Source organism: Tachyglossus aculeatus, chromosome 21 (genome assembly GCF_015852505.1).
Source record: "Tachyglossus aculeatus isolate mTacAcu1 chromosome 21, mTacAcu1.pri, whole genome shotgun sequence".
NCBI lineage: Eukaryota > Metazoa > Chordata > Mammalia > Monotremata > Tachyglossidae > Tachyglossus > Tachyglossus aculeatus.
The window spans coordinates 59,994,980-60,022,876 of record NC_052086.1 but is presented as its reverse complement, the minus strand read 5'-3'; the positions used below and the strand labels follow the sequence as shown (position 1 = coordinate 60,022,876).

The 27,897-nt window shown below is 41.7% G+C and overlaps 1 protein-coding gene across 1 annotated transcript in view; it reads right to left on the bottom strand.

Annotated features, from left to right (window-relative positions):
- GNA12 (G protein subunit alpha 12) overlaps positions 1-27,897 on the bottom strand; it is a 116,116-nt gene that overhangs the window by 73,531 nt on the left and 14,688 nt on the right. The window contains exon 2 of the mRNA XM_038762272.1: positions 6,168-6,383. Within this exon, the coding sequence (XP_038618200.1) occupies positions 6,168-6,383 (216 nt within the window). The remainder of the gene's footprint in view (positions 1-6,167; positions 6,384-27,897) is intronic.

Below are 27,897 nucleotides of genomic sequence, written 5' to 3'. Positions count from 1 at the left end.
GGTAATGGGATTGTAAGATAGGAAAGATGGTGATGCTGTCTTCGGTGATGGGAAAGTCAGGGGAAGGACAGGGTTTGCCGGGGGGAGGATAAGGAGTTCTGTTTCTGACGTTAAATTTGAGGTGACAGCAGGACATTCATTCATTCATTCAATCGTATTTATTGAGCGCTTACTGTGTGCTGTACTAAGCACTGTACTAAGCATTTGGGAAGTACAATCCAAGTAGAGATGTCATGAAGGCAGAAGAAAACACAAGACTGCAGAAAGGGAGGGAGATTAGGGCTGGAGATGTAGATTTGGGGATCATCAGAATAGGGGTGGTAGCTGAAGCCTGAATGAGTTCTCCAAGGGAGAAGTGTAGGTGGAGAATAGAAGGGGACCCAGTAATGAACCTTGAGAGACACACACATTAGGGGGTGGGAGGCAGAGGAGAAGTCTTTGAAAGAAACTAATAATGAGCAGCCAGAGAGATAGAAGAGAACTAGGAGAGGACAGTATCAGTGAAGCCAAGGTTGGAAAATGTTTCCAGGAGAAGGGGGTAGTCGACAGTGTCGAAGGAAGGTCAAGGAGGATTAGGATGGAGTAGAGGCCATTGGATTTGGTAAGAAAGAGATAATAATAATAATAATAATAATAATAATGGCATTTATTAAGCACTTACTATGTGCAAAGCACTGTTCTAAGCACTGGGGAGGTTACAAGGTGATCAGGTTGTCCCAAGGGGGCTCACAGTCTTAATCCCCATTTTTACAGATGAGGTAACTGAGGCCCAGAGAAGTAAAATGACTTGCCCAAAGTCACACAGCTGACAAGTGGCGGAGCTGGGATTTGAACCCATGACCTCTGACTCCAAAGCCCATGCTCTTTCCATTGAGCCACGCTGCTGAGATTGTTTGTGACCTTTGAGGGGAAGATTTCTGTGGCATGAAGGGGATGGAAGCCAGGTTGGAGGGGGTCGAGAGAATTGGAGGAGAGGAACTTGAGTCAGTGGGTACAGACAACTCAGTCAAGCAGTTTGGAGAGGAATGATAGGAGGCAGATAGGGCAATAACTGGAGGGAACAAAGGGGTCAAGGGAGGGTTAGAATATGGGTTAGGGTTAGAATATGCTTCCGCACTTCTGGATAGCTCTTTCAACTAAAGAGACTTTGAGCACGGGCCAAAGTGCTAGAGTCAGTCATTCAAGAATTGATTTAAGCATGTGACTACACCCTAAAGACATATCCAAGAAGACCTGCAAAAGACTGTGATCTACTTCATTGTATCAGCCAGGCTGACAATTAGTTTAATCAAGTCATTATAATTTAAGCTAGTTGTGGGCAGGGGGCTTGTCACTATTTCCCAAGTGCCTTGTACAATGCCCTGCACCAAGCGGACACATATTAAAAACTACTACTACTACTACTAACAGCTACTACTTGTACCAGGGAAGCAAATCTCCAAACCAAAAATGGACATTGGCAACAGAGTTAAAAACTGACCAGAATTCTGGTACCTAGGCTACACTGTCAACAATGACAGGACAGACAAAACTATAGCAAGCCCGATTGGAAAGGCCAGTACATCCTCTGGGAGACTATCCAATAAAAGGGCAGTAGAGTGGTTCTAGGTTTCATGCCAATGAACCCCAAACACCACAACTGACCCCTTGAGCAGTTCCATCAGTTCCATTTTTGGGTGATATTCAATATCAAATGGCAAGATGGGATCACTAACAATGAAGTTCTGGAATGAAATCACTTACTTAGCATTCAAGTTATGCTCACCTCAACCCACTAGTTCCCTAAGTGGGACACTAGTAATAATAATAATAGTAATAATGATAATAACAGACATTATTATTATAACAATGGTATTTGTTAAATGCTTCCTATGTGCCAGGCACAGAACTAAGCACTGGGGTAGAGAGTGTGCCCAACCTGATTATCTTCTACCTATCCCAGGGCTTAGCACAGTGCTTGGCACATAGTAAGTGTCTAATACTACATTATTATTGTTACTACAAGGTAACAATAATGAAGGATAACTAAATAGCTAATGAACTATTGATAAAATGTTAGAGAAAATGTCAGATAATGTAGATGGCTCAAACAAGCTTTTTAGTTTCCACATAAATGATATGTATTGAGGGCCAGAGTGAAAAACCCTTTACTTAGCACTTGCAAGAGTATGATAAGGGAGATGCTTGCTTTTTGTCCTTTAAGGAGCCAACCTTTTCACTTTCACCTGGTTGAAAGATGCTACGTACTATTTAAATTGTTTTCCAAACCTCCTCCCTCTTGACCCATTTCCCACAGAAACAGTGGTAACAATCCAGTGTTTTGATTATTCAACTGTGTTGCGAGAGTAATAACCATCTTAGCCATTCTTACCATTTACAATAAAGCTGTGTAGCAAAAAACTAAATTGTACGAGCACTAGGGAAACAGCATGACATAGTGGGAGCCAGGAGTCACTTAACTTCTCTGTGCCTCAGTTTCTTCATTTGTAAATGAGGATAATAATAAGTATGATAATAACTATGATAGACTACAATAACTAAAACTATGGTATTTGTTAAGCACTTACTATGTACCAGCCACTGTACTAAGCTCTGGGGTCAATACAAGAAAATCAGGTTGGACACAGTCCCTATCCCACACAGGGCTCACAGTTTTCATCCCCATTTTGAGACGAGATGAGGCACAGAGAAATGAAGCGTCTTGCCTGAGGTCACACAGCAGACAACTGGTGGACCTGGAATTAGAATCCTTGACCTTCTGACCCCCAGGCCTGTGCTCTATCCACTATGCCATGCTGCTCCTCATGCCATGCTCTGTTCTCCTTCCCTTTCAGAATGAGTGTCCCGTGTGGGAGAGAGACTGTGTCTGATCTGATTTTCTTGAATTCCTACTGACTCGTAAAGAGTGCTTAATACCATTATTAGAGGGAAGAATGGCATCAACTTTTTTATAATTAATAAACACTACTTTGATATATATTTACAAACCAGGTAAAATGGGTCTAAATATGCATGTGCATATGTGCATCTCTGTTTCTGTGTTCTTAAGTGGCTCTGTTTTTGCCTTTCTCTGAGTTTGTATCCCTGGCTGTTGGGCTCTTGATGACTGCCGGGAGCCCTGTGTAGATCCCGGTGAGAATATTCACTTTAGCTTTGTCTTCCTGGGGTCTCCTCTGCCCATCTCCTTTTCTATCTCTTCCTTTTGCACTGCTGCTATGTTCCTGTCCGCTGTTCCCTCCTGTTCTCCACCACAGGAACAATTGTCACTATGGCTTTGGTAACCACAGCACAGAACAAAGGCTTTCCATTTGAAATCCAAACCTATCTTCCTTTGCAAGTAGAAGGGCTAAAGTAATTGCATTTCCTCTGAGGTAACTATAAACCACATGTGCCTTAAATTGCACAATAAATTCATTTAATATAAGGTTCGACTATACTCTCCATTAGCTAATGGAGGGGAGAAATGCCTTGGATAAAGCCACCAATAGACATTAAACAGGGAGGCGATGTGAATGCCAATAAAGGGGAGAGAGTCCTCCAAAACCTGCCTGTGGTGGTGGGGGAAGCAGTTTTGAGTCAGGGGAGTCTGTTGAGAACTTCGGAGATCATATAATGGGAGAAGCTGTATGAAACTAAAAGTCTGCCAGACACACAGCACTTGTGTATAAACATATTTATTATTCTATTTACTTTATTAATGATGTGTATATATCTATAATTCTATTTATTCATATTGATGCCTGTTTACTTGTTTTGATGTCTGTCTCCCCCCCTTCTAGACTCTGAGTCCATTGCTGGGTAGGGATTGTCTCTTTTGCTGAGTTGTACTTTCCAAGCACTTAGTACAGTGCTCTGCATGCATTAAGTGCTCAATAAATAGGATTGAATGAAGGAATAAATAATGCAAAGCACAGATAATCAAAAGCCAATTGTATTCAGTTAGCTGTAAAAACTAGTTCTTTCTTTGGTCACTCTCAATTGATAGCAGTGATTTTCATCCACCAGAGTGGAGTAGACCTCTCCTGTTTACCCTCAAAATTACAGGTAAAATCTATCACATTCCTGATCAGCTAAATCAGACCTAAAACACAGATTTTCGCATCCTGGAATCATCTCTCTGAGTCATCAATACAAGGACAAGCAGCTACTACATATTTAATAATAACGACATCTTTCCAGTCTCGGACTTCTCACTACTATACTGGCAGACTTCCATATCAATCTGAGAACATCCCCTTGCAATCAGAAAAATGTCTTTGCTTGTCTCTCTAAATGGCATTTTTTTGGCTCAAACAGAGTTGGAACTAAATATTGATCAAGCACTGCTAATGCTTCATCTAACCACTAAAGGCTAGAAAGGCTACTTTAACTAAAAGATGGCAACTAGCAGAGGTGAAACTACACTGGGATGGTTGTCTGAGGATTGAAGGAGACTCATTCATAGAGCTGTAAAATAGTCTTGGCTCAGTGAGGAACAAGTCCCACATTTTCGCACTCTGAGTTTTTAGCCCTTAAAGCCTGTGAGCTCCATGTGGGGCAGGCACTGCGTCTAACCTGATCATTTTGTATCTGCTCAGCACTTAGTTCGGGGCTTGGCACATAGTAAGCGTTTAACAAATACTACAATCATTATCATTACTATTATAATTAGCCTGAGCATCAGTGTATTTTCCAATATGCATATTCTAAGCCCTGCCTGGGACTATGACCTTCATTCCTCTGATCTCATACCACATGGAAAAATCGAGGAAAAAGGAGTTCCAGTCTAAAAATCTGACAGGACGTTGTTCTGCCTCTGATAATCAGCTATTTGTCCACTGAGGACGAATCATGATGAGCTGACAAATTATAGCATGAAGAAATTCAGATAGGAAAAAAGAAAAATTTTCCAATAAAGATTGCCCTCATGGAAATGGGTTGGTTACCAAGAGACCCTCTTTGTCAGCCACTGATCTGTATGGAATGATTTAGATCTAACTGATCCGGGTCTACTACGAAGCCCTTCTAGCCTTGTGAGTCTATAATTACTAGATACGAGTTCTCACCTTGCACGCAAACCATAGCATTTATTCTAGGGAGGGATAGGAAAGCTTGAAGTTGTAAGTCTCTGCTGAAACACTAGTTTAAGCACATTCTATAAACTCTTTTAAAATAAATCCATTCTAAACTATTTTTAAAATGACTGCTTTAGAAAAATTATTATACAAAGGGAAGATGGGTGTCCAAGCTATTACTTGGGATGGCTCCCATGTGCTGCTAAATCACTTTAAAATATAACCTCAGATATTCATACCTGCACTCCAATATTATGACTATGATTGCCCAGCTAATTCTCCAGGTTTACATTTAACTTAATGAGCTATGGTTTCTAGTTTTACAGCTTTCAGTTTTACAGCTTGAGGAAGGGGAAGAGAAATGTGGGGTTACTCTTAACAATTCCTGAAGAGCATCTCTACAAAACTGCCCCAGCCACGAAAAAGGCCATTTTCAAACAGTTTTTATTCCATCAATAAATAGAGCATATGAAACCCCGATAGTTCAAAAGCAACTAGAGGGCAAACAGGAAAATTAGTAGCAAATTTTATTTTTAGGCTGCCACTCAAGTGGCTGCCCCATGCGTTCAAAAAATTCTAAATCTAAAAAAGGAAGCTATCTAAAAAAAAAATCTAAAAAAAGAAGGGAAGGCACACAAAAAGGGTCAATTTGTAAGGCTATCAGATCAATTTCAAGGTGTTGATCTGGAAGCAGGATCATCTGCAAGGAACAATTCATCTCAAGGTAGCAAAAGGGGAAAAAATTAATCCGTCATCCACTACAAACCAAACTTCAGAGTTGCTTTATTTATCTTGAGTTTCCTCAGTCTTTGCTTTTGGATTGGGGACATCTTATTCTTTGGAGAGAGAGACAGATTTTTCCAGCCTACATGTACTCATTCCACTCCCTCCTCCAGCCTTTTAGATTTTCCAGTTTGGCTCCAATTACTGCTCATTCCTGCTGCTCTAATGTTCAGATCTGCAGCACTGTTCCAGCTTGCTTGTGTTATTATGGCCACACACAGGGCTAATGGAGCTCTACTTGAAAACGAAAGTCAATCAGAAGAAACTCGCCCAGCCCCAAGGAGACAAATCTGTTCCCCACCAATTTTCTCTGGATCGAGGTACACTTACCAGTTGATATTCACTGCGACGACTAAAAGCCTCCTTGATGCCAGAATCCCTCCACAGAGCACTCAGGGCAGGGACGTACAGCTGAAATGTGGCAGGCTCCACGGGCATTCCAGCTTTATTCTCAAAGGCCATCAAGAACATCCCATGCTTCTCGTTCTCAGAGTACTGCCAGGGGATTCCTAGCTTATCTCGTGCATCAACTAGAACCCTTGAGCCCTGTAGGACAAAAGAAACACAGCAATGATTCAAAAAATCAAAGATTATTTTAAGGAGCTTCAACTGAAGGAGTAAGAGTCAGGCCTAAGATGCAGAATTTTCTATTTTGTATTTCTGTGCTAGCTTTGTTCTGAGAAATTCTAAGTATAATTATGGTATGTATTAAGTGCTTACTATGTGCTAAACACTGGGGTAAATACAAGGTTATGAGGTCACACCCAGCTCTTCTCCCTCCCAAGGAAACAGAGCCTACTTTATGCTCATTTTACAGAGGAGAAAACAGAGGCCCTGAGAGGTTAAATGACTTGGCCAAGGTCACTCAGTAAACCAGCCACAATGCCAGCACTTGAACCTGGGTCTCCTGACTCCCAGTCCGGTATTTTATCCACTAAGTTATGCTGCCTCACCAACTCCTGAAACTGTTCTCAAAGTGGGCATGTGTATATTTGTGCACACAAGTGTGTGTGTGTGCGCACACACACACACAAAACCTCTGCTGTCACTAAAAAAGCGAGAAACTGGATCAATCAACGGTAATAAGTCATTCAACTGCATTTATTGAGTGCTTACTGTGTGCAGAGCACTGTACTAAGTGCTTGGTAGAGTACAATACAACAGAGTTGGCAGACACATTCCGGCCCATAATGACCGTCCAGTCTAGAGGACCTTACAACTAAAAGAAACAAAAAGACTGAAATGCAGGGAGATGGAAAGAAAAGTTGATGTTCTAATAGAAAAACAGTCATATTGAATAAAAAACAGACCATATACAAGGCAGCCAATCGGGAAGTGGAGTTTTGATGAAACAAGAGCCAGGAAATCATATTATAGACTTGGCGCCACAATGGACTCATTTAGTGAACATGAGAAAGTTCAAATCTTCTGCTTAATTTCTCTATCTTCAAACACAATGCAAGTGATATCTCCCCTTTCCTTAGCACAGTTGGGGTCGGCCTAGGGCAAATGAGGGGGAGGGTGCAAGAAGTCACAAACCAGAGGGATTACTGCTCTCCCCCTCAAACTCTCTCTCTCTCTCTCTCTCTCTCAGCATAGTGCTATCCCCAAATCCTCTTCCCGGCCTCACCCAGAGGGATTCTCAGGGGATGTCTCTCTGACTTATGGGTCTGTCCAGCTCAGTGGGATGCTTCAAAATTTTTTTTTATGGTATTTGTTTAGCGCTATGTGCCAGGCACTGTTCTAAGCGCTGAGGTAGATGCAAGTTAATCAGGTTGGACACAGTCCCTGTCTCACACAGGGCACATGATCTTGATCCCAATGAGGCACAGAAGTGAAATGATTGCCCATGGTCACACAGCAAACTGGCAGAGCCAGGATTAGAACCCAGGTCCTTTTAACTCCCAGGCCCATGCTCTATCTACTAGGCCCTACTGCTTCTCAATTTGAAATTGATTGATAGCTACAAAATATTTTGAAGGTCTGACGGAAATACACTAACTACATCCGCCAAGCTAGATCCCTTCCTCCCTTCACCTCCTGAGAGCTCACCTCCTCAAGGAGGCCTTCCCAGACTGAGCCCCCTTTTTCCTCTCCTCTTCCCTATCCCCCCGCCCTACCTCCTTCCCCTCCCCACAGCATTTGTATATATTTGTACAGATTTATTACTCTATTTTACTTGTACATATTTACTATTCTATTTATTTTGTTAATGATATGCATATACCTTTAATTCTCTTTTGTTCTGACGATTTTGACACCTGTCTACATGTTTTGTTTTGTTGTCTGTCTCCCTCTTCTAGACCGTGGGCCTGCTGTTGGGTAGGGACCGTCTCTGTATGTTGCCGACTTGTACTGCCCAAGCACTTAGTACAGTGCTCTGAACACAGTAAGCGCTCAATAACTGTAATTGAATGAATGAATGAATATCAGGCTGTATGTAAATAATGTAGACACATGTAAGAAGAATTTATTCACTATCACCTAAGGGCCCAAGACAGTACAAGTAACATGTTATGTAATTATTTTCCATTGGTGATGGTGCCTGATTAATCAGTGCCTTAAAATGGCTCAGCATGATGCCTTGTGTATCCAGGCCAATTTAGATTTTTGTTCCCTCATACCTTTACCATAGTTTCAGCTGGAAACCAGTTTCTTCACTTTTGGTTTAGAGCCACTTAGGGGTACTGCATGCCAGAGCTGTTACTGCCTACATCTTACCTACTCCAGAGGAAATTGCAAAAATTCCTGGGCCTAACTGGGAATATTGAATTAGAGATTATTAAATGGATTCCCTCATCAGACATCAGCATATACTCCATTTCAGTGCACTGGCAAGTCTCAAGCAGTCTCAAAATGGACAACTCTACGGCAAAACCGTTCATTCCCTTACCTCAAAATGAGGGAACCAACAAGGTCACACATTATCCAGAGTATTAATGACCCCGCCCCCCAAATCACATTTCACCTTGATCTGAGCAAAGAACTGGTTTATTACACTAAATTTCCTTTAGTGCCATTCACCATGAACACTGTACATAGCGTCTGAAAGACAAGGAACATCTTTTCATGTGCTATTTTTACATGTTGAAGTCCTGCTTTGCAGAGAACACACCCTCGTTCTTAAATTAAACTGCCCCTGGGGATCCCTTGGGAGTTGTATGTTTATACTAAACATAGGAGAAGGTAGTGTACTGACATGGAGCATGGGAGACATGAATATTCATCTACCGTTTACCAAGAACAGGATTGCAAAAACCCAACCTTTTCAATTTTTAGGGTGCATACAATTTGGCTACCAGGTGGCTTTTCTGGTCCAAAAAGCAATCAAGGTTCAATTGGCACACTGCCAGCTAAGCTGTTGAAGTTAGAAAAAACCAACTTCTCCCAAAAAGGAAGAAGAGACTTCAACTCCTTGTTTTCAAGAACGGATGTAGATTCAGGACCGCTTCATTTCCAAACTCTGCCTTACATGAACTAATCAGAGTGACAGAAGGACATTTTTCTTCTTTTTCTTCTTTTGCCTAAAAACCTAAGCAAAACAAACTTTTCAGATTACTCTGGTTGTCTGAAACTCTCCCTGCCAACTAAGAACTCTGCCCTGATTCTTCAAGTCAAAGGCAGACTTCTATTTTAGGACACAGCTCAAAATCAGAAGGGTTTGAGATGCCGAGAGTAAGCTCCGAACTCCTCAATGCAGGGACTTTAGTTTAACAGCATTAACGTTTATTTAAAAGCAATCCAATCAGATACATTTGCTACATATGTTAAAGTTACTATGCTAAAGTGTTTAGTTCCCTGCACTACTAGAAATGCTCAGGTTTTAAAGGCAAAATATTGAAAAAGGCAACAATCGTCAATCAGATTTAAAAAATCTTAAAGCTGAATGGTTGCTTTCTTTTCTTTCTTTCAGTAATTTTAACTAGCCAAATGCTGCCTAAAAAAGTCTAAACTACATCCTCTCCCCTACTACTGGACAACCCCCATATTCTGGATTCAAAATAGTATAAGATATTTCAGGTTGGAAAATAACAATTTAAGAATGCTCAAGTGGCTTTGAAATGTCTTTAAATGATGTACACTTTCTCCTAATGCTGTTTCTGAAGACATTTTAATTTAAAAACAAAATAACCTACATTTAGAATTGTTTCCTTAAGTAAACTGTTTAGCAGTCTACTTCACTTACAAGGTAAATTTCAAATAGAACAAAGAGCACATTTTGAAAACAGAAAGAATAAAGTGGAACAACTGAACAGTTTAAACTTCTAATCAAAGAATAGATGTCCTGTCTACTGAGGCTATGTACTTGGGATTTTTCCATTTTACTGGATGGTGACCAAAAACTGCAAGTTCTTTCTGTTATCTCATTTCAAAATATATTTTGTTAGTTTAGCCCCTAATCAAACTAAATCTTTCTATAGCTGTCACTTTCTGTTAAAACTTTCCCATAATAAATACTTAACTAGGCTAGGGACAGACATAAAGGCTTTAAGCCATAATTTTACATTCTACTGAATAACAAAAAAGTGCCATATTAGACAGAGAATAAAAAGATTTTACAGTTTCACAGAAGCAGTGTGGTAGGAAGGCAGCCATATTCTTTAAAATTCACTTAGCCTAAATGCAGTACTCCTCTGGCAATCATCCAAATACAAGATATGCTGTCATTAATGTAAACAGGATATATTCCTTGAAATTAATGAATTCAAAGACTAAAGACAAACAGCTTGCTCTAATGTTTTCTCTAAAAGCTGAGGTGCTAACTACAATATGAAAGGCCATTCTTTTGGGGAAAGAAGTGAGGAAAGGAAGCTATAAAGAGACAAATTAACAGCCAAGATTCTCAGGCTTAATACAATGAACGGTTTTCGAAATTTGCTTTCCACCTCAACCCTTTTAAAACAGGTACCTTTTAAATATAAATGGCAGCTCACTAAACTCCTTTCAGGGAAGCCACCTCTATCACATTACAACTAATTGTTAGTGTTTTCCCTTCTTCCACATGCCTGGGAACTTGGGTTGCCTGGAGTAGTCTAGCCTCTCTCATCCTGACCTTTTACCTACTTGAGCTCTAGTTTTCTGAAGCTGTCCCTCTCAAGACACTGACACGAGCTTTCATCTTTCTTCCACTGCATACTGAACTATGTAAACCTAAAAACAGCTTACAGCTTCAGTATGGCCTACAGACTCCCTGCTCTGATTAGCAGGACTACCCACAACCGCTCTCCAGAGGGGCCTCAGAGTAAAAATTTCGTTAGCCCCTAATGGAATGGGGTGATTTTTAAAGCTGGGAAGCAGTGCCTGCTCTGTTGTTGTTTTTTTCTTCATTCAACTGTATTTACTGAGCGCTTACTGTGTGCTGTGCACTGTACTAAGTGCTTGTTTACAGTATTCTGCCACTTCATGATTATGTTAGAGAAGCAGTGTGGCTTAGTGTAAAGAACACGGGCTTTGGAGTCAGAGGACATGGGTTCGAATCCCAACTCTGCCAGTTGTCAGCTGTGTGACTTTGGGGCAAATCACAACTTCTCTGTGCCTCAGTTCCGTCATCTGTAAAAAGGGATTAAGACTGTGAGCCTCCCGTGGGACAAACTGATTACCTTGTAACCTCCCCAGCGCTTAGAACAGTGCTTTGCACATAGTAAGCACTCAATAAATTCCCCAGTGCTTAGAATAGTGCTTTGCACATAGTAAGCGCTCAATAAATTCTATTATTATTATTATTATTATTATGATGTTCCATCCCAACTAGAAACATTTTAAAACTAAAAGGAAGCACATACAGCAGAATACTTTGTTTTGGATTCCTCTTTTACCCTGCACCTGAGATCTTAAGCACTGTTTCACACAATCCTGAGTGAAAGTTTCCAGCCTGGATAAACTGAACCTATTTTATACAGTCTACTCTTGGTAATTCAGGGGCAGAATACCAGCTTTTTAATTATCCTCATTTCTGACTTCTGCTGCCTGCCCAGGAACATCTCATTTGCTCATCAACACCTTCACACTCCAGGAAGGCTTTCTCCAATTGATGTTATTTATTGAGTTCTTATGCCAGGCAGAACATTGTACTGCTTCAGAGAGTACAACAGAGCTGGCAGACACAGTCCATGCCCACAAGGATCTTACAGTTTAGAGGGGGAGAAAGACACTAAAATAAATTACAGCTATGGAAAATAGCAGAGTATAAGGATATGTACATAAGTGCTGTGGAGCTGAGGGTTGGGTATCAAGTGCTTAAAGGGTACTGATCCAAGTACACAGGCGAAGCGGAAGAAAGGGTAAGTAGGGGAGAAGAGTGGGCTTAGTCACGAAGGCCTCTTGGAGGAAATGGGATTTTAGGAAGGCTCTAAAGGAGGGAAAAGTGGAAATATGTCAGATTTACAACTTAGATTGTAAGTCACTTGAGGGACAAGGGACAAGGAATCTGACTTGACTAAGCCCTCTTTTCCCCAACACTATTTATATTAGCATCTGTCTCCCCTTCTAGACTATAAGTTTATTGTGGACAGGGAATGGGACTACCAATTCTGTTGTGCTATACTCTTCCAAGTGCTTAATACAGTGCTCTGCGCGCAGTAAGCACTCAAATACCACTGATTGATTGATCTACACAGTGTTTAGAACAGTGCTTGACATATAGTAAGCCCTTTAAAAATACCATAATAATAATAATAATAATAATAACAAGGAAGTTGGCACTAGAGGAGTGAAGTGTATGGACTGAGTTGAAGTAGGAGACCAGTGAAGTAAAGTAGGAGGGGGGTGCGTTTTACCTGTAAGCTCCTTGTGGACAGGGAACCTGTCTACTAACTTTGTTTTACTGTACTCTCCCAAGAGCTTAGTTCAGTACTCTGCACATGGTAAGTGTTCAATACTTACCTTTGATTAAAACCAATTGGTAAAGAGTTTCTGTTTGATGTGGAAGTGGATGGGTAACTATTGGAGGTTTCTGAGAAGTGGGGAAATGTGGACTGAATTTTTTTAGAAAAAATGATCCAGGCAGCTGAGGTAAGTATGGACTAGTGGAGGAGAGAGATGAGACAGGGAGGTCGATGAAGAGGCTGATTTAGTAGTCAACGCAGGATATGATACGTGCTTGGTACCAGTTTGGATGGAGAGGAAAGGGCAGATTCTAGAACTGTAGTGAACACAAAACTGACAGGATTTGGTGACAGTGGGTGGATTGAATGAGAGAGATGAGTCAAGGATAATGCCTGATTATGGGCTGGTGAGTCAGGGAAGACGGTGTTGTTTACGGTGATGGGAAAGTCAGGGAGAGGACTGGGTGTGGATAGGAGAATGAGGAGCTCTTTCCTGATTAATTCATCAATAACCTAGTTAAGGCAGCCAAACACTCACTCCTAGCACTTGTGCCAAGCATCCTACATATATGCAGTTTTTTACAGACCCTAATTATATATTATCTGTAAATTCACTTATTTGTTCAGCTGTCTCATCCTGATGTGTTCTCCTGCTTTATCCTTGTTCTTTCTCCAGTTTTCATTATTTGTACATCATTTTGATTGGTCTCTCCCATAAAGTTGTAAGCTCTTTGAAGGCAGAGAATCCCAAGCACCTAGTACAGTATCTCGTATCAGTTAGCGCTTAATACCATTGACTGATTTAGCAAACTAGCAGCTCTGATGCAGTGCTTGGTGGGAGAGGAGGTGGAAATTATTGGATAAAATACAACAATTAGATTATCTCTGAACTTCAGTGACCTATGCTACCTCTACTCCACATTAGTATGGATAATCGAAGGTGACTCTAGAACCAAGTCCCAAAATGCTATACCATACAGTACTATAGAAAGGTCAATGCTAAAGATTTGCCTTCGTTAATATCCCAAAATTAAAGAAAAGAAATCCAAATACAACTGAGAATACTGTCAATTTTAGCAAGTGGGTCGAGAATGGGTGTAAAAACTGCTTTAGCATTTACATGCTTTAAGGTTATATAAACAGTCCAATGGTACCGATGGAAAAGGACCACCACCAACAAAATGCTATGGAAAAAGAGTTACAGAAACTTGAGAATAAAGTAATACTATGAGCCAAAAGTCTTCATCAAAAATACAAGTGACGGCCAATATGTCCCCAAAGGCTAGATTCTTGAAAAAGCATTTGCTCAAACCCCAACTTTGTGTACCTTCTACAGCCCAAATCAAACAAGTAGCTAGGATTGTGATAAACTAAATAAGAGTTCAGGAGGAATTTTGAGTAGAGGTGCTAGGACCATAGAAAATGGATTAGGCGAGAAGGATGGTTTTAGAAAACTTTCATATCATTGCCCTGGATTTTAATGGCATACAACTCCAGCCTTCCAGTTTTGCTGTAAATTTGGAGGTCTTAGATCACAAAGTGATATCTGGAAAACCCACAGCTAAAATGACCAAAATTTTCTACCATTTCAGACAGTTACTGCAAAAACTAACCTTGTAATTTAGCACCACAGCTTTAGTATCATTAGGCTACTATGATCTTGAACCTTCAACTGTGGCCTTGAAATTGACCAGGTTCAGCAACTTGAAAAAACAACAGTACCAAAAAAAAAAATCATTAAGATGTAATTTTATCTCTTTGTAGATGTGGAAAGTGTTCCCCTCTCATTTCTATTCCTTTGACTAATTCCTCCACCTGCAAGGGTAGTAGAGGGACAATACCTGTCGGTCCTTCATGCTTTCCCTTCACTTCTCTTTCTCCAGTCTTTGGGCTCTCTCAAACTTCTCCCACCCACTCTCTCTTTGCCTTTCCCACCCAATTTTGACTCCACCTTCTCCTCTATCCCCCACCTTATGTTTCCTTCTTTCCTTCCCCACCGCCACACCTTGCAAATCTGTGACCTTGCCCCACTCTGGATTAGAAAGTGCCTCTCCCGTGGACTCCCTGCTCTACCCTCTATTTGCTTATGACTGTTCACTAGTCCCCTTAACTTTATTCCTGACCAAAAAGTGCCTACTTTTCAGTGCCAGGATGAAAAAGGGGTACAGACTTAAGGGGGACTGGGAAAGGACAGACTCTGGGTGCCCTTCTATTCTCCATCTACACCTACTCCTTTAGAAAACTCTCTCTCCTCTGCAGTCTCATATTTCTCCCTGCCTGCAGGACATCTCTATTTGGATGTACCACTGACACCTCAAGCTTAGCATGTCCAAAACAAAACTTCTTATCTGCCCTTTTAAACCCTGTCCTCCCTCCGATTTTCCTGTCACGGTAGACAACACCACTATCCTCCCTGTCTCACAAGCCCTTAACCTTGGCGTTATCCTTTCCTCATTTCTCTTATTCAACTCACATATTCAATCTGTCACCAAATGCTATTGGGTCAGCCTTCATAACACAGCTAAACTTGACCCTTTCCTATCTATCCAAACATTACCACGTTAATCCAAGAATTTATCCTATCCTGCCTCGATTACTACATCAGCCTCCTTGCTGACCTCCCTGTCTCCTGTCTCTCTCCACTCCTGTCCATACTTCATGCTGCTGCCCAGATCATTTTTTACAAAACCATTCAGCCCATATTTCCCCATCCCTCAAGAACCTCCAGTTGCTGTCCATCCACCATGGCATCAAACAGAAACTCCTTAACCCAAAGGCCTTAAAGCATTCAATTACTCTGCCTTCGTCTACCTTACCTTACTGCTTTCCTACTACAAACCAGCTTGTAACGCTTCACTCTTCTTATGCCAACCTACTCAATGTACCTCAATCTCCTCTATCTCGCCGCCAAACTCTTGACCATGTCCTGTCTCTGGCCCAGAAAGCCCTCCCTTTTCATAACCAACAGATGATCACCCTCTCCACTTTTAAAGTCAAATTGAAGGCACACCTCCTCCAAGAGGCCTTTCCCAACAAGGCCCTCATTTCCTCTTCTCCCACGCCATTCTCCGTGGCTCTTGCATTTGCACCAGTTACTCACCCCTCCCTCAGCTGCACAGCACCTCTGTACATATCTGTAATTTATTTATATTAATGTCTGTCTCCCCATCTAGACTGTAAACTTGTTGCTACCAACTGTTATATTGTACTCTCCCAAACACTTAGAACAATGCTCTGCACACAGTAAGTGCTCAATAAATACAACTGATTGACTGACCAAAGACCAAATAGACCAGAAACCCACCACTTTACGTCTTCTCGACCTGATTTGGAACTCCCAGGTTTTGTCCGAGACCTGGGATAAGTGAGGCTTTACACACCTGGAGGGCAGTCATCATGTGTCTTGCTTCTGTTGTAATATTCCAAATCTTTAGTGCAGTGCTTCACACTCAGTAGGTGCTCAATAAATACCATTAGGATGAAGAAAAGGCTGTGAGTTCTTTGGGGGCAGGGATTGTGTCTTCTAAGCACTTAGTACAGGGCTCTGCACCCAGTTAGCACTCATTATATAGCACTGACTGATGTGGGACAACTGTTGCTTAGCCCTTCTCATCCTTCTTCCTTATTTTTCTCCTCCACTGTCCTCTCTCCTTTGCCAAAAGGGACCTGGGTCAAACATACTGGGCTACAAAATGGAGTGGAGTTTTTATTTGACAAATGGAGTAGGGAAATGGTAGCCCCTCATATTGAGTAATTGAAGGCACAGGAATAGTTTTAACTTCCTGAATCATTCCCAGATAGAAAATGCAGATTTGGCAAAGCCAGCCAGTGGAAGTTTAAAATCAAAATGTACTCTCCTGTCTGAAAAAAATTCACCTCTGCTCAATTACCTGTTCATTAAATATCATCCTCATACAAGACCCAACACTCTTCCAGAACAACTGTGCATTCATTTGCTGCAATGTCTCATGGAATCTGGATTCATAGCATCCTCGCTAGAGCTGCTTTTCACACATCAGCTAAAAAAGGCTCACCATTAAGGAAAAACTGAACCCTCAAAATGAAAGAATGCATGCTCCAACTGGCTATACGGTCCTCTAGTTGCAACTGGATGTTTGAACTCCAAATGTTACACAGGATTCAGACTCTGACTGCCACTGACTCAAACTCTCCTCAAGAAACAAAACGGGTCCAGTCTTTGAAGTTCACTGTCTCCTTATTTAAGACAAAGTTCTCACCTCATGCCTACTGACAGAGCTGTCTTCTGATGCTAATCCATCTTTACAGGCAAAGAACCACGTGCTGTGTCTAGGTACCGAAAATATGTGGTCAAAGCAAAACATATCACAAACCATATATGATCACCACTCTCTCCAGCTTCAAAGCCATCTTAAAATCACATTTCCTCCAAGAGGCCTTTCTTTACTGAACCTTCTTTTCCCCTACTCCCTCTCCTTTCTGCATCACCTGTGGACTTGGATCTGTGCCCTTTTAGCACCTCAGCACTTACGTACCTAATCAAAATATTTTTTCTCTCTCTCCCTCCCTCTCCTTCACCCTGTGGGAAGGAAATGTGTCTACAGGCTATGTTGTATTCTCCCAAGTGCTTAGTATACACTGCTTCACAGAGTAGGCACTCAAATACCACTGACTGGTTCCTTAATATGTTCATATGGTGCTCCACATTTACTAATCATGCCTTTGGCACAAACTCCTGTTTGCAAACTGCACATGCTCACAGATTGGAAAAATCAAACAAATGAGGTGCATGTTTTAAAGACAGAGAGGAAAGCTGGGGGGGCAGGGGGGTAGTATCCTCAGGATCAATAGTTTCTTTGGCTAATTTGATGGAAGAACTCCACATATATTAATAGCATAAAAAAATAAAGAGTTAATAGGCAGGAAAATGCTGGATTCAGAAATGGCACCCAAAGCTGATCAGAAGTGCTAAAAGAAGAGATGCAGACACTAACAAAGAATCTACTGATTGCCTATTTTCCTGTGACTTCCTTTTAGTCACAACACAACTTCTTTCCAATACCTTTAGGGTGAAATAGCTTTTTAATACATTTTAATTCCCACGAACCAAGGCCCTCGTAAATCACTTTCTTACATTAGAAAACACTTATTGTTTAAAAGTGATAAAGTATGCCAGAATGGTCAGTGGTTCTATTGATGGATGCTTTGCTTTCTAAAGATTTTTGTGAGATTCTGGGGATTACAGCTGTCCTATAAAGATGGGCGGATGAAATCAATTGGCTAGAGACCACAGCTTAATTTCAGCATTGGAGCTCTCTTGTCCTGTCACTGGTAAGAAACTTTGCTTCTTGTGGCTGAGTGCCCAAGCCTCAGTGCTGACCCATGAAGGAAGATCATGTGAAGGAATTAACCATGCTAGCATTCCTTTCTGTGTTAAATGTATTGGGATGATGTGAGAAAATAAGAGTTGTAAGACCTCCATCTGAGGGCAGAGAGAAATTATACTCAAGTGCCCACAGCTGCACAGTACAGTGAATAAAAAATTGCTTTTGCCACCTCCTTATGAAATTTCCAAATTACATGACTGATTTACAAGAGGAAACAAAACACACAGCTTCGCCACACTGGGTGGCCTTAAAGGCAAGGCAACTCACAAGTGAAAAGCTCCCCATTTGACAATGGGAATACGATCACCCGCTCTTCGGGTCTCCACTCAATTCACAGGACTGCTTCAAGAGAAGGATGGTCTTATAAAAAACATTTGTTCTGCCATAATGTGTGCTTTCTCTCCATGTTTTGGTAAGAACGTTCTTCCAACAATGTGAGCCTGTCTGGATACAATGCCATAGTGTTGGATGAAAAGGGATTTAAGCACGTCTGCTGCATCAGATACCACGTAATTACTATGGCAGTGTGACTTCTTAATGTGAGGGTCTCTAGGAACACTACCTTTACATCGTAGGAGAACAGACTGTGTTTGGGTTATTCTTGCCCCAAAATATACTCTATCTCAAATTATAATTCAGGCATTTCAGGACTGCATATTTTGGTTTAGTTTATTATGACAATTACCTCAATGATACACTTCACTTTCCATATGTTACTCAAAGTGCCAACTAAGTTCAAATTATTCGGACAAACTACCTGCTTTGGTCAGGCTACTGAAGACTTGCCATGGGCACATAAAAATATATTAGCTTTAGAAAAAGCTCCTATTGTGGCTAAATCTCACTCTGCCTCATAAATTTCTGAGTTGGAAGGGACCTTCTCCTGTTGAGCAGAAAAAGACACATGCAGAGAAGAGAGACCTGGCTGAGATCAAAGAGTTTAGCCAAAGTTTAGCATACACAATACCAGCATGGTCTGCTTTGTCCACTGAGCAAAACTAATAGGATACAAATGATCAAAATTCGCCGTGTGAATTTATGGTTTCAAAATTCTTTATGTGTACTCCTTGACTTCATATTTACTGGAATATTATGAGTTTCACTACAGTTGAAGAGATCAAACACAATAAGTCTTTCAAGAACACTACAGCCACCAACCACTACTACGACGCTGAAGTAATTTTGCTTCTCAGTTATTATTCATCCATTATTTGTAAGGAGTGAAATACCTGGTTCCTAATTAGGCATCTGAGGTTGACTTTGTTAGGGGGGACATCTACGCTTACTGTAAACACAGAACATTTTACAATATAACAAACTATACTTTTTCTCAGTGCAGCATGAGCATCTCGAAGTCTCATTTTCCTATATATATTCAGAGAAAGGAAAGGTGTAAATATATCACTCACTGAAAAGCAGCATGGCTTACTGGAAAGAGCACAGGACTGGGAGCCAGGACATCTGGGTTCTAACCTGACTCTACCACTTGCCCAATGTTTTGGGTAAGTTACCTACTTCGTTTCTCAGTTTTTTCATCTGTAAAATGGGAACTAAATACCAGTTCTCACCAACCAATTCCTGAGACTGTGCCCTTCAAGGGAGGCTGGGAGTGTGTGTGATTTAACTATACAGTCTCTACCCCAGGACTCAGCACATTGTGCCTGCTTAAACATCACAACAATAATTACTGGTATAATTAACAGAAGATATCAGTGACGGTAAAGGGCTGCCTTCCAAATGGGGATATTAACAGAAGAGTAGGAAATCTTTATTTGGAAAGTGGGGTTCAAGGAACACACACACACACAAAAGAAAAAAATGGACAAAAATAACAAGTAAAAGGGATTTCTTTAACCCACTGATGGGCAGTTAATATATGGAGAATCATTGTTGTCTATAAAGAGGATTGGTGTGGACTTACAATAGGGCAAAATGAAGAGAACACAATTTTTGAAGTATTTTTATTTCAAACTTTCTTATTTGTTTTGAATTAATTTATAATCTAAGGTCACTATTAAACTGCTTCAAGTTTTTTGTTTATAGCTTTTATTGTATTATCTCTACTTATTGCTGGTGTTTTTTTAAATTCTGCATAATTAAAAATATGATGGGAAATTCTGGCTCCTTTTGGATTTCACTGAATGGGCAGCAAGGAGGGTATCTGGGGGGGTGAGGGGGAGTGGTGTATGTATATGCATGTTCTGATCAAAAGTAGGTTCAGTTTATTTTCCAGGTAGCTTTAGCCAGCACAGTAGCGTTTTCTGATTCTTACAGAAGTTCAATCTTATACCCATGGATCAATAATTCATTGGTATTTATTGAGTGCTACTGTGTGTAGGGGAGTAGAATAAAATAGAGTTAGTAGACAATAATAATAATGGCATTTGTTAAGCGCTTACTTTGTGCAAAGCACTGCTCTAAGTGCTGGGGAGGATACAAGGTGATCAGGTTGCCCCATGTGGGGCTCAGTCTTAATCCCCTTTTTACAGATGAGGTAACTGAGGCACAGAGAAGTTAAGTGACTTGCCCAAAGTCACGCAGCTGATAAGCGGCGGAGCCAAGGTTAGAACCCATGACCTCTGACTCCCGAGCCCGGGCTCTTTCCACTGAGCCACGCTGCTTCCCTGCCCACAAGGAGTTTACAGTTTAGAGGAGGAGGAGACCGTCATTAAAACAAACTGTAGATAGGGGAAATGGCAGAGGATAAGGGTATGCACAAAAGGGTTGTGGGGTGAATATCAAGTTCAAGTACTTAAGGGTACAGGTCCAAGTACAATGCCACAGACAGGAGAACAAGTAGGAGAAACAAGGGCTTTGTCTGGGAAGGCCTCTTGACGAGATGTGATTTTAAGATGGGTTTGAAGGCGGAGAGACTGGTGGTCTTGTCACATACAAAGGGGAAGGGAGTTCCCGGCTAGAGGGAGGATGTTGGCGGCGAAATAGATGAGATTGAGGTATAGAGACTAGGCAGGTGTTAAGGGAGTGAAGTCTGTGGGCTAGATCATAGCAGGAGACCAGCAAGGTAAAGTAGGAGTGGGGAGCTGATTGAGTGCCTTGAAGTCGATGGTTAGGAGTTTCTGTTTGATGAGGAGGTGGGTGGGCAACCATTGGAGGTTTTGGGGAGATATACACTGAATACTTTTAGAAAGATAATCCAGGAATCAGAGTGAAGTATGGTCTGGAGTAGGGAGAGACAAAGGAGGGATGCCAGAGAGAAGGCTGATGTAGAAGTCAAGGTAAGAAATAAGTACTTGGATCAGCATGATTACAGCATGGATGGAGAAGAAAGAGTGAATTCTAGAGATGTTGTGAGGATAGAACCAACAGAATTTGGTGACAGATTGAATATGAGGGTTGAAAGAGACGAGATGAGGACAATGCCAACGTCACAAGTTTGTGAATCAGGGAGCACGGTGGTGTTGTCTACAGTGATGGGAAAGCCAGGGGGAGGCCAGAGTTTGGATGGGAAGATGAGGAGTTCTGTTGTGGACATGTTAAATTTCAGACATTGGTGGTAGAGTAGAGCTGTCCTGAAGGCAGGAGAATATGCAAGATTTCAGAAAAGAGAGGTTGGGGCTGGAGAGGTAGACTTGGTAATCATCTGTGTCAGTTCGTCCTGGACAAGTTAAACCTGAAACCTGATGGGAAGATGAGGAGTTCGGGAAGATGAGGAGCTCTGTTGTGGACATGTTAAATATCAGGTGTTGGTGGTATATCCAAGTAGAGCTGTACTGAAGGCAAGAGAATATGCAAGACTGCAGAAAAGAGAGTTTGGGGCTGGAGAGGTAGACTTGGTAATCATCTGTGTCAATTCGTTCTGGACAAGTGAAACCTGAAAATTGCTCCCTGTCCTTAGATTTTTATATTGCCATTCCTAGTGATAGCATTTATTGAGGACCCCCTTGGTTCAGGGCCTTACACTAGTTGCTGAGGATGTACAGAATAAGGAAGTTCCTGCTCACAAGGAACACCCAAGGAATATTCCTCTTTTCTATTCCAATGGTCACTTTTTAAATTTTCATGAGCACTTTGAATTTGCAGGTAGGTTTGCAAATTTAACTGTTTATGTAATCTTCACAAACATTTCAATAAATCAGAGGATTGAGTTCATAAAATATGATTACTTACAAGGAAAAAACAAGCACTGATCAAAACATTAAAAAGCAATGATAACATAGTATAAATTAACCACAGTAGATACACATTAAGCTACACATTACCTGAGAGTGTCTAAATGATTGATGGTCAGCTTTGAGAAGTAATGCATTTTTTTAAAAAACCCTCAATAATCATACTTTGTTTAGTGTACCTCTCCTCAAGCTTTGGCTAGAAAGGCAAAGAACTTTAGTATCATAAAAACTACTCTAGAGAGGTGATATTAAGACAAATGGTACACATTAGAAAGGGTCAGACACCCACAGATACGTTACAAGATCACCTGTGTGAGTATGCGTGTCTGAAGGTGTGTGGGCATGCGTGTGTGTGTGTGTGTGTGTGTGTGTGTGTGTGTATGTCTGAGGCATTCCTCAGTGGGTGCAGGTGGGGGTGGTGATTGGAACCACAGACTGAGCCCCCTTCTTCCTCTCCCCTTCCTCACCCCCCCCCCACCTTACCTCCTTCCCCTCCCCACAGCACCTGTATATATGTATGTATGTTTGTACATATTTATTACTCTATTTTACTTGTACATATTTATTCTATTTATTTTATTTTGTTAATACGTTTTGTTTTGTTGTCTGTCTCCCCCTTCTAGACTGTGAGCCCACTGTTGGGTAGCGACCGTCTCTATATGTTGCCAACCTGTACTTCCCAAGTGCTTAGTACAGCGCTCTGCACACAGTAAGCGCTCAATAAAAACGATTGAATGAATGAACTTCGGTCTGCAGTAATCGGAGGTAAAGGTAACCAGTGTCAATCAATCAATCGTATTTATTGAGCACTTACTATGTGCACAGCACCATACTACGTGCTTGGGAGATAACACAAAAGAGTAAGCAGACACATTCCTGGCCCATAATGAGTTTTCAGTCTAGAGGGGGAAACAGGCATTAATATAAGTAATTTATATTATATGATTTAAAGACACATACATAAGTGCTGTGGGTTTGGGTGTGGGGCGAATAGCAAATGTTCAAAGGTCACAGATTGAAGTGTGCAGATGACACAGAAGGGAGAGTGAGCTGGGGAAAAGGGGGCTTAATTAGGGAAGGCTTCTTGGAGGAGATGCAACCTTGTCAATGCTCACTTCTCTGGGCCTCAGCTACCTCATCTGTAAAATGGGGATGAAGACTGTGAATCCTGTGTGGGTCAGGGACTGTGTCCAACCCTATTTGCTTGTATCCACCCCAGCGCTTAGTACAGTGCCTGGCAGAAACACTCTGGGCATGTTACTCCCCTCCTCAAAAATCTCCAGTGGCTGCCTGGCAACCTACGAATCAAGCAAAAACTCCTCACTCTCGGCTTCAAGGCTCTCCATCACCTCATCCCCCCCACCTCACCTCCTTTCTCTCCTTCAACAGCCCAGCACGCACCCTCCACTCCTCTGCCACTAACCTCCTCACTGTACCTCGTTCTCGCCTGTCCCGCCGTCGACCCCCGGCCCACATCCTTCCCCGGCCTGGAATGCCCTCCCTCCACACATCCGCCAAGCTAGCTCTCTTCCTCCCTTCAAAGCCCTACTGAGAGCTCACCTCCTCCAGGAGGCCTTCCCAGACTGAGCCCCCTTTTTCCCTCCTCCTCCCCATCCCTCCCACCCTGCCTCCTTCCCCTCCCCACAGCACCTGTATATATACTTGTACAGATTTATTACTCTATTTTACTTGTACATATTTACTATTTATTTTGTTAATGATGTGCATATGGCTTTAATTCTATTTGTTCTGACGATTTTGAGACCTGTCTACATATTTTGTTTTGTTGTCTGTCTGCCACTTCTAGACTGTGAGCCCGTTGTTGGGAAGGGACTGTCTCTATATGTTGCCGATTTGTACTTCCCAAGCGCTTAGTACAGGGTTCTGTACACAGAAAGCGCTCAATACAATTGAATGGCACATAGTAAGTGCTTAAATACCATAATTATAATTAGTATTATTTGAAGGTGGACAGAAGGGTGGTCTGGTGTATATGGAGTCAGAGGGAGTTCTGGCCAGGGGGAGGGCGTGGGAAAGGGGTCGGCGTTAGGACAGATGAGATCAGGGTACAGTGAGTGAGCTGGTGCTAGAGGAGCAGAGAGTGTGGGCTGGGCTGCAGTAGGAGATTAGTGAGGTGAAGTAGGATGGGGCAAGCTGATTGACTGCTTTAAAACCAATGGTAAGGAGTTTCTGTTTGATATGGTGATGGATAGGAAGCCACTGGAGGTTCTTGGGGAGTGGGGAGACTTGCACTGGATGTTTTTGTTGATAAATGATTCATGCAGCAGAGTTAAGTACAGACTGGTGTGGGGAGAGACAGGAGGCTGGGAGGTCAGTGAGGAGGCAGATGAAGTAGTCATGACGGGATAGGTTAAGTCCTTAGATCATCACGGTAGCAGTTTGGATGGAGAGGAAAGGATGGATTTTAGCAATGTTGAGAAGGTAGAACCCACAGGATTTAGTGACAGATTGAATATGTGGTAGAAATGAGACAGATGAGTTGAGGACAATGCCAAGATTATGGGCTTGTGAGGTAGGGAGGACTGTGGTGTTGTCCACAGTGACAGGAAAGAGAGAGTGGGACAGGGTCAGAGCACAGGCGGGCGGGAACCCAGACATCGTCACATCAAACTTGATGTAAAGAGATGAAATAAGATCATCAATCGCATTTATTGAGCGCTTACTATTGCAGAGCACTGTAAATAAGATGTTAATGTAGGTCATCTTATTCTAGCCAAGTCTGAATTAATTTTATATTTGTTAAAGTTTTCTAGTCAGCAAAGTTCAGTCTTCAATAGGAATACATTTCAGTCTACCATTTCAGAGAAACAGCTAATAGATTTCTTTCTGACTGCCCAGGGCAACTAAGAGAGGGGAAATTAATAGTCAGGATGTGTTTCTAATGAGTAAGCTGGAGATGCTGTGGCCAGCTTGGTATATTTTTACATACTTTGAGAATATGCCATTTTACTTGGCATCTGAGACAGGGTTAAAACCACAACAGAGTTCACAATAAAACATCCACAAATTCACAGATGATAATGCTGGGCAATTAGAATGGGATTTAACAGAAAAGGAATCATCTTACACTCCCTTATTCAGAATGTGTTATAATATGAAAGCCATAAAGACATCATTTATTGATTGATTGATTATTGATTGCAGATTCCCGTTATCACACATCTAGTAGTAAAGATACTTATTGTTGCCAACTTGTACTTCCCAAGCACTTAGTACAGTGTTCTGCGCACAGTAAGCGCTCAATAAATACGATTGATTGATTGATTGATTATTGAGCACTCACCTGGTGCAAGGTACAGTACTAAGCACTTGGGAAAGAACATTAGAAGCATGAAACATGTGACCTGCCCCACAAGGAATTTCTATGCTAATGGAAGACTACACAATTTGTTACACATATATAAGTTGAGTGCCGAGGGAAAGTATAAAGAAATACATGTCCTTGAGACTACTGACAGGACAGGGTGACCTGAGGTGTTGCGAGTTTTTCGGGGAAGGCTTGTTGGAGAGGTTGGGATTTTAGGAGGGCTTTGAAGGTGGGGAGAGTGTGGGGGGTCTGTCGGATTGTGGATGGGTAGGTGTTCCAGGCTGGTGGAACAACAGGAGTGAGGGAACAGAGGTACATTAGTCAAGAGTGGAGAGCTCACCTCCTCCAGGAGGCCTTTCCAGACTGAGCCCCCCCTTTTCCTCTCCTCCTCCCCTTCTCCTCTCCTCCTCTTCGTCCCCCTTCCTCCCTCTGTCCTACCCCCCTTCCCCTCCCCACATCACTTATGTATATTTGTACATATTTATTACTCTATTTTATTGATGATGTGTATATAGCTATAATTCTATTCTTCTGATGATGGCATTTATTAAGCACTTACTATGTGTTCTAAGCACTGGCGAGGTCACAAGGTGATCAGGTTGTCCCACTGGGGGCTCACAGTCTTAATTCCCATTTTACAGATGAGGCACAGGGAAGTTAAGTGACTTGCCCAAAGTCACACAGCTGACAATTGGCGGAGCTGGGATTTGAACCCATGACCTCTGACTCCAAAGCCCGGGCTCTTTCCACTGAGCCACTATGGTATTGACACCTGTCTACCTGTTTTGTTTTGTTGTCTGTCTCCCCCTTCTAGACCATAAACCCGTTGTTGGGTAGGGACCGTCTCTATATGTTGCCGATTTGTACTTCCCAAGCGCTTAGTACAGTGCTCTGCACACAGTAAGCGCTCAATAAATACGATTGAATGAATGAATGAAGAGTGGGATGCAGGCAGAAGGGCAGCTCCGGAGGAATGGAGAGAGTGAGTAGGAGCTGGGGTGAAGTGGGCTGGTATGTGAGATGGGGAAAGTTGAGGGAGAGCTTAGTAGCTCGTCTTCCTGAGTGCTTGCTTTGAAGTGGAGGGAAATGGGTCCATTGGAGGGTTTTGAGAAAAGGGAAGATGAGATGAGGAATCATCATCTTTCCCCCACATTTAATGTTTTCATCTTCAGCAGCCATCAAATGTTGCCAGACCCGACCGCTTTAGTACAGCCCTCTGGTAAGAAGCCATTGATCTAAGAGCTTCCTCATATGCGTGTAACATTCCCATTTAAAGAGACACAGGGGAATAAAATAGGCCAATTCATCCATAAATTTTGGACTAGAAAATGCATAAATTGACCTTATAACTGGCAAAAAAGACGTCCTTCTTTTGCAGACTCCTCGGTTTACGTCAAGTTTATCTAAAAACCACAAAGGAAATTGAATTGAAAGGACTTATAGTCAGTGGACTCAAAGACAAGTACAGAACTATAAATTCCATGAGCAACGCTTTTAGTTACATCTCAGAGTTATAAACACCAGGACCTTAACAAATGTAAATTACAGTAGCATGGTCACTTAAGTGAGAGGATCCTACTTTAATTTGCCAAAAGATTGTTTCATTGGGAGAAACGTGCTATGCAATTTGTCAAAAGGGATTCCTGACAAGTCAAAATTATAATTTATTGATTTTTTCCTCAGAACAAGTTAGGAAAAGTTAGGACTATACTTCCTCAAGGACATGGCATTTATGGTAAGACGGAATATGCAATACTAATTTTTACAATGTATGACATTATATGACATGGAATTTACCTTTTTTTTTAAAACGGTATTTGGTAAGTGCTTACTATGAGCACTGGGGTAGATACAAAATAATCACGTTGATCACAGTCCATGTCCCACATGGGATTCACAGTCTTATCCTCATTTTACAGATGAGGTAACTGAGGCAAAGAGATGTTAAATGACTTACCCAAGGCCACACAGCAGACTCGGTAGAGCCGTAATTAGAACCCAGGTTCTCTGATTCCCAGCCCCATGCTCTTTCTGCTAGGCAACAGTGCTTCATCATCCTTTCAAGCAAGTGTGCTTTCAACAAAACTCCATTTGCTCCCTACCCCGCAATAGAGGGTTACAAAGGCAAGCTGACCCAGTAACCATCATTAATAATCTGAAGGACAATGGAAGGAAGACAATGACTTCTTGTTCTCTATCTCCACGGAGGATAAAACTAAAGAAATTGGCCTTAAATTTAAACAAGAAATATCAGTTTAGAAATAAGGAAGCAATTTACTGATTGTCAGGGAAACCAAAGGCTAAACAGACTGGAGGAAGTGTCATCTTCATCCCTGATGATCTTCAGAAATTGGATCAAACCTTTGAGACAGAGCTAGTGTATTACAGTTTTACATTTCTCTGCTGCAACAG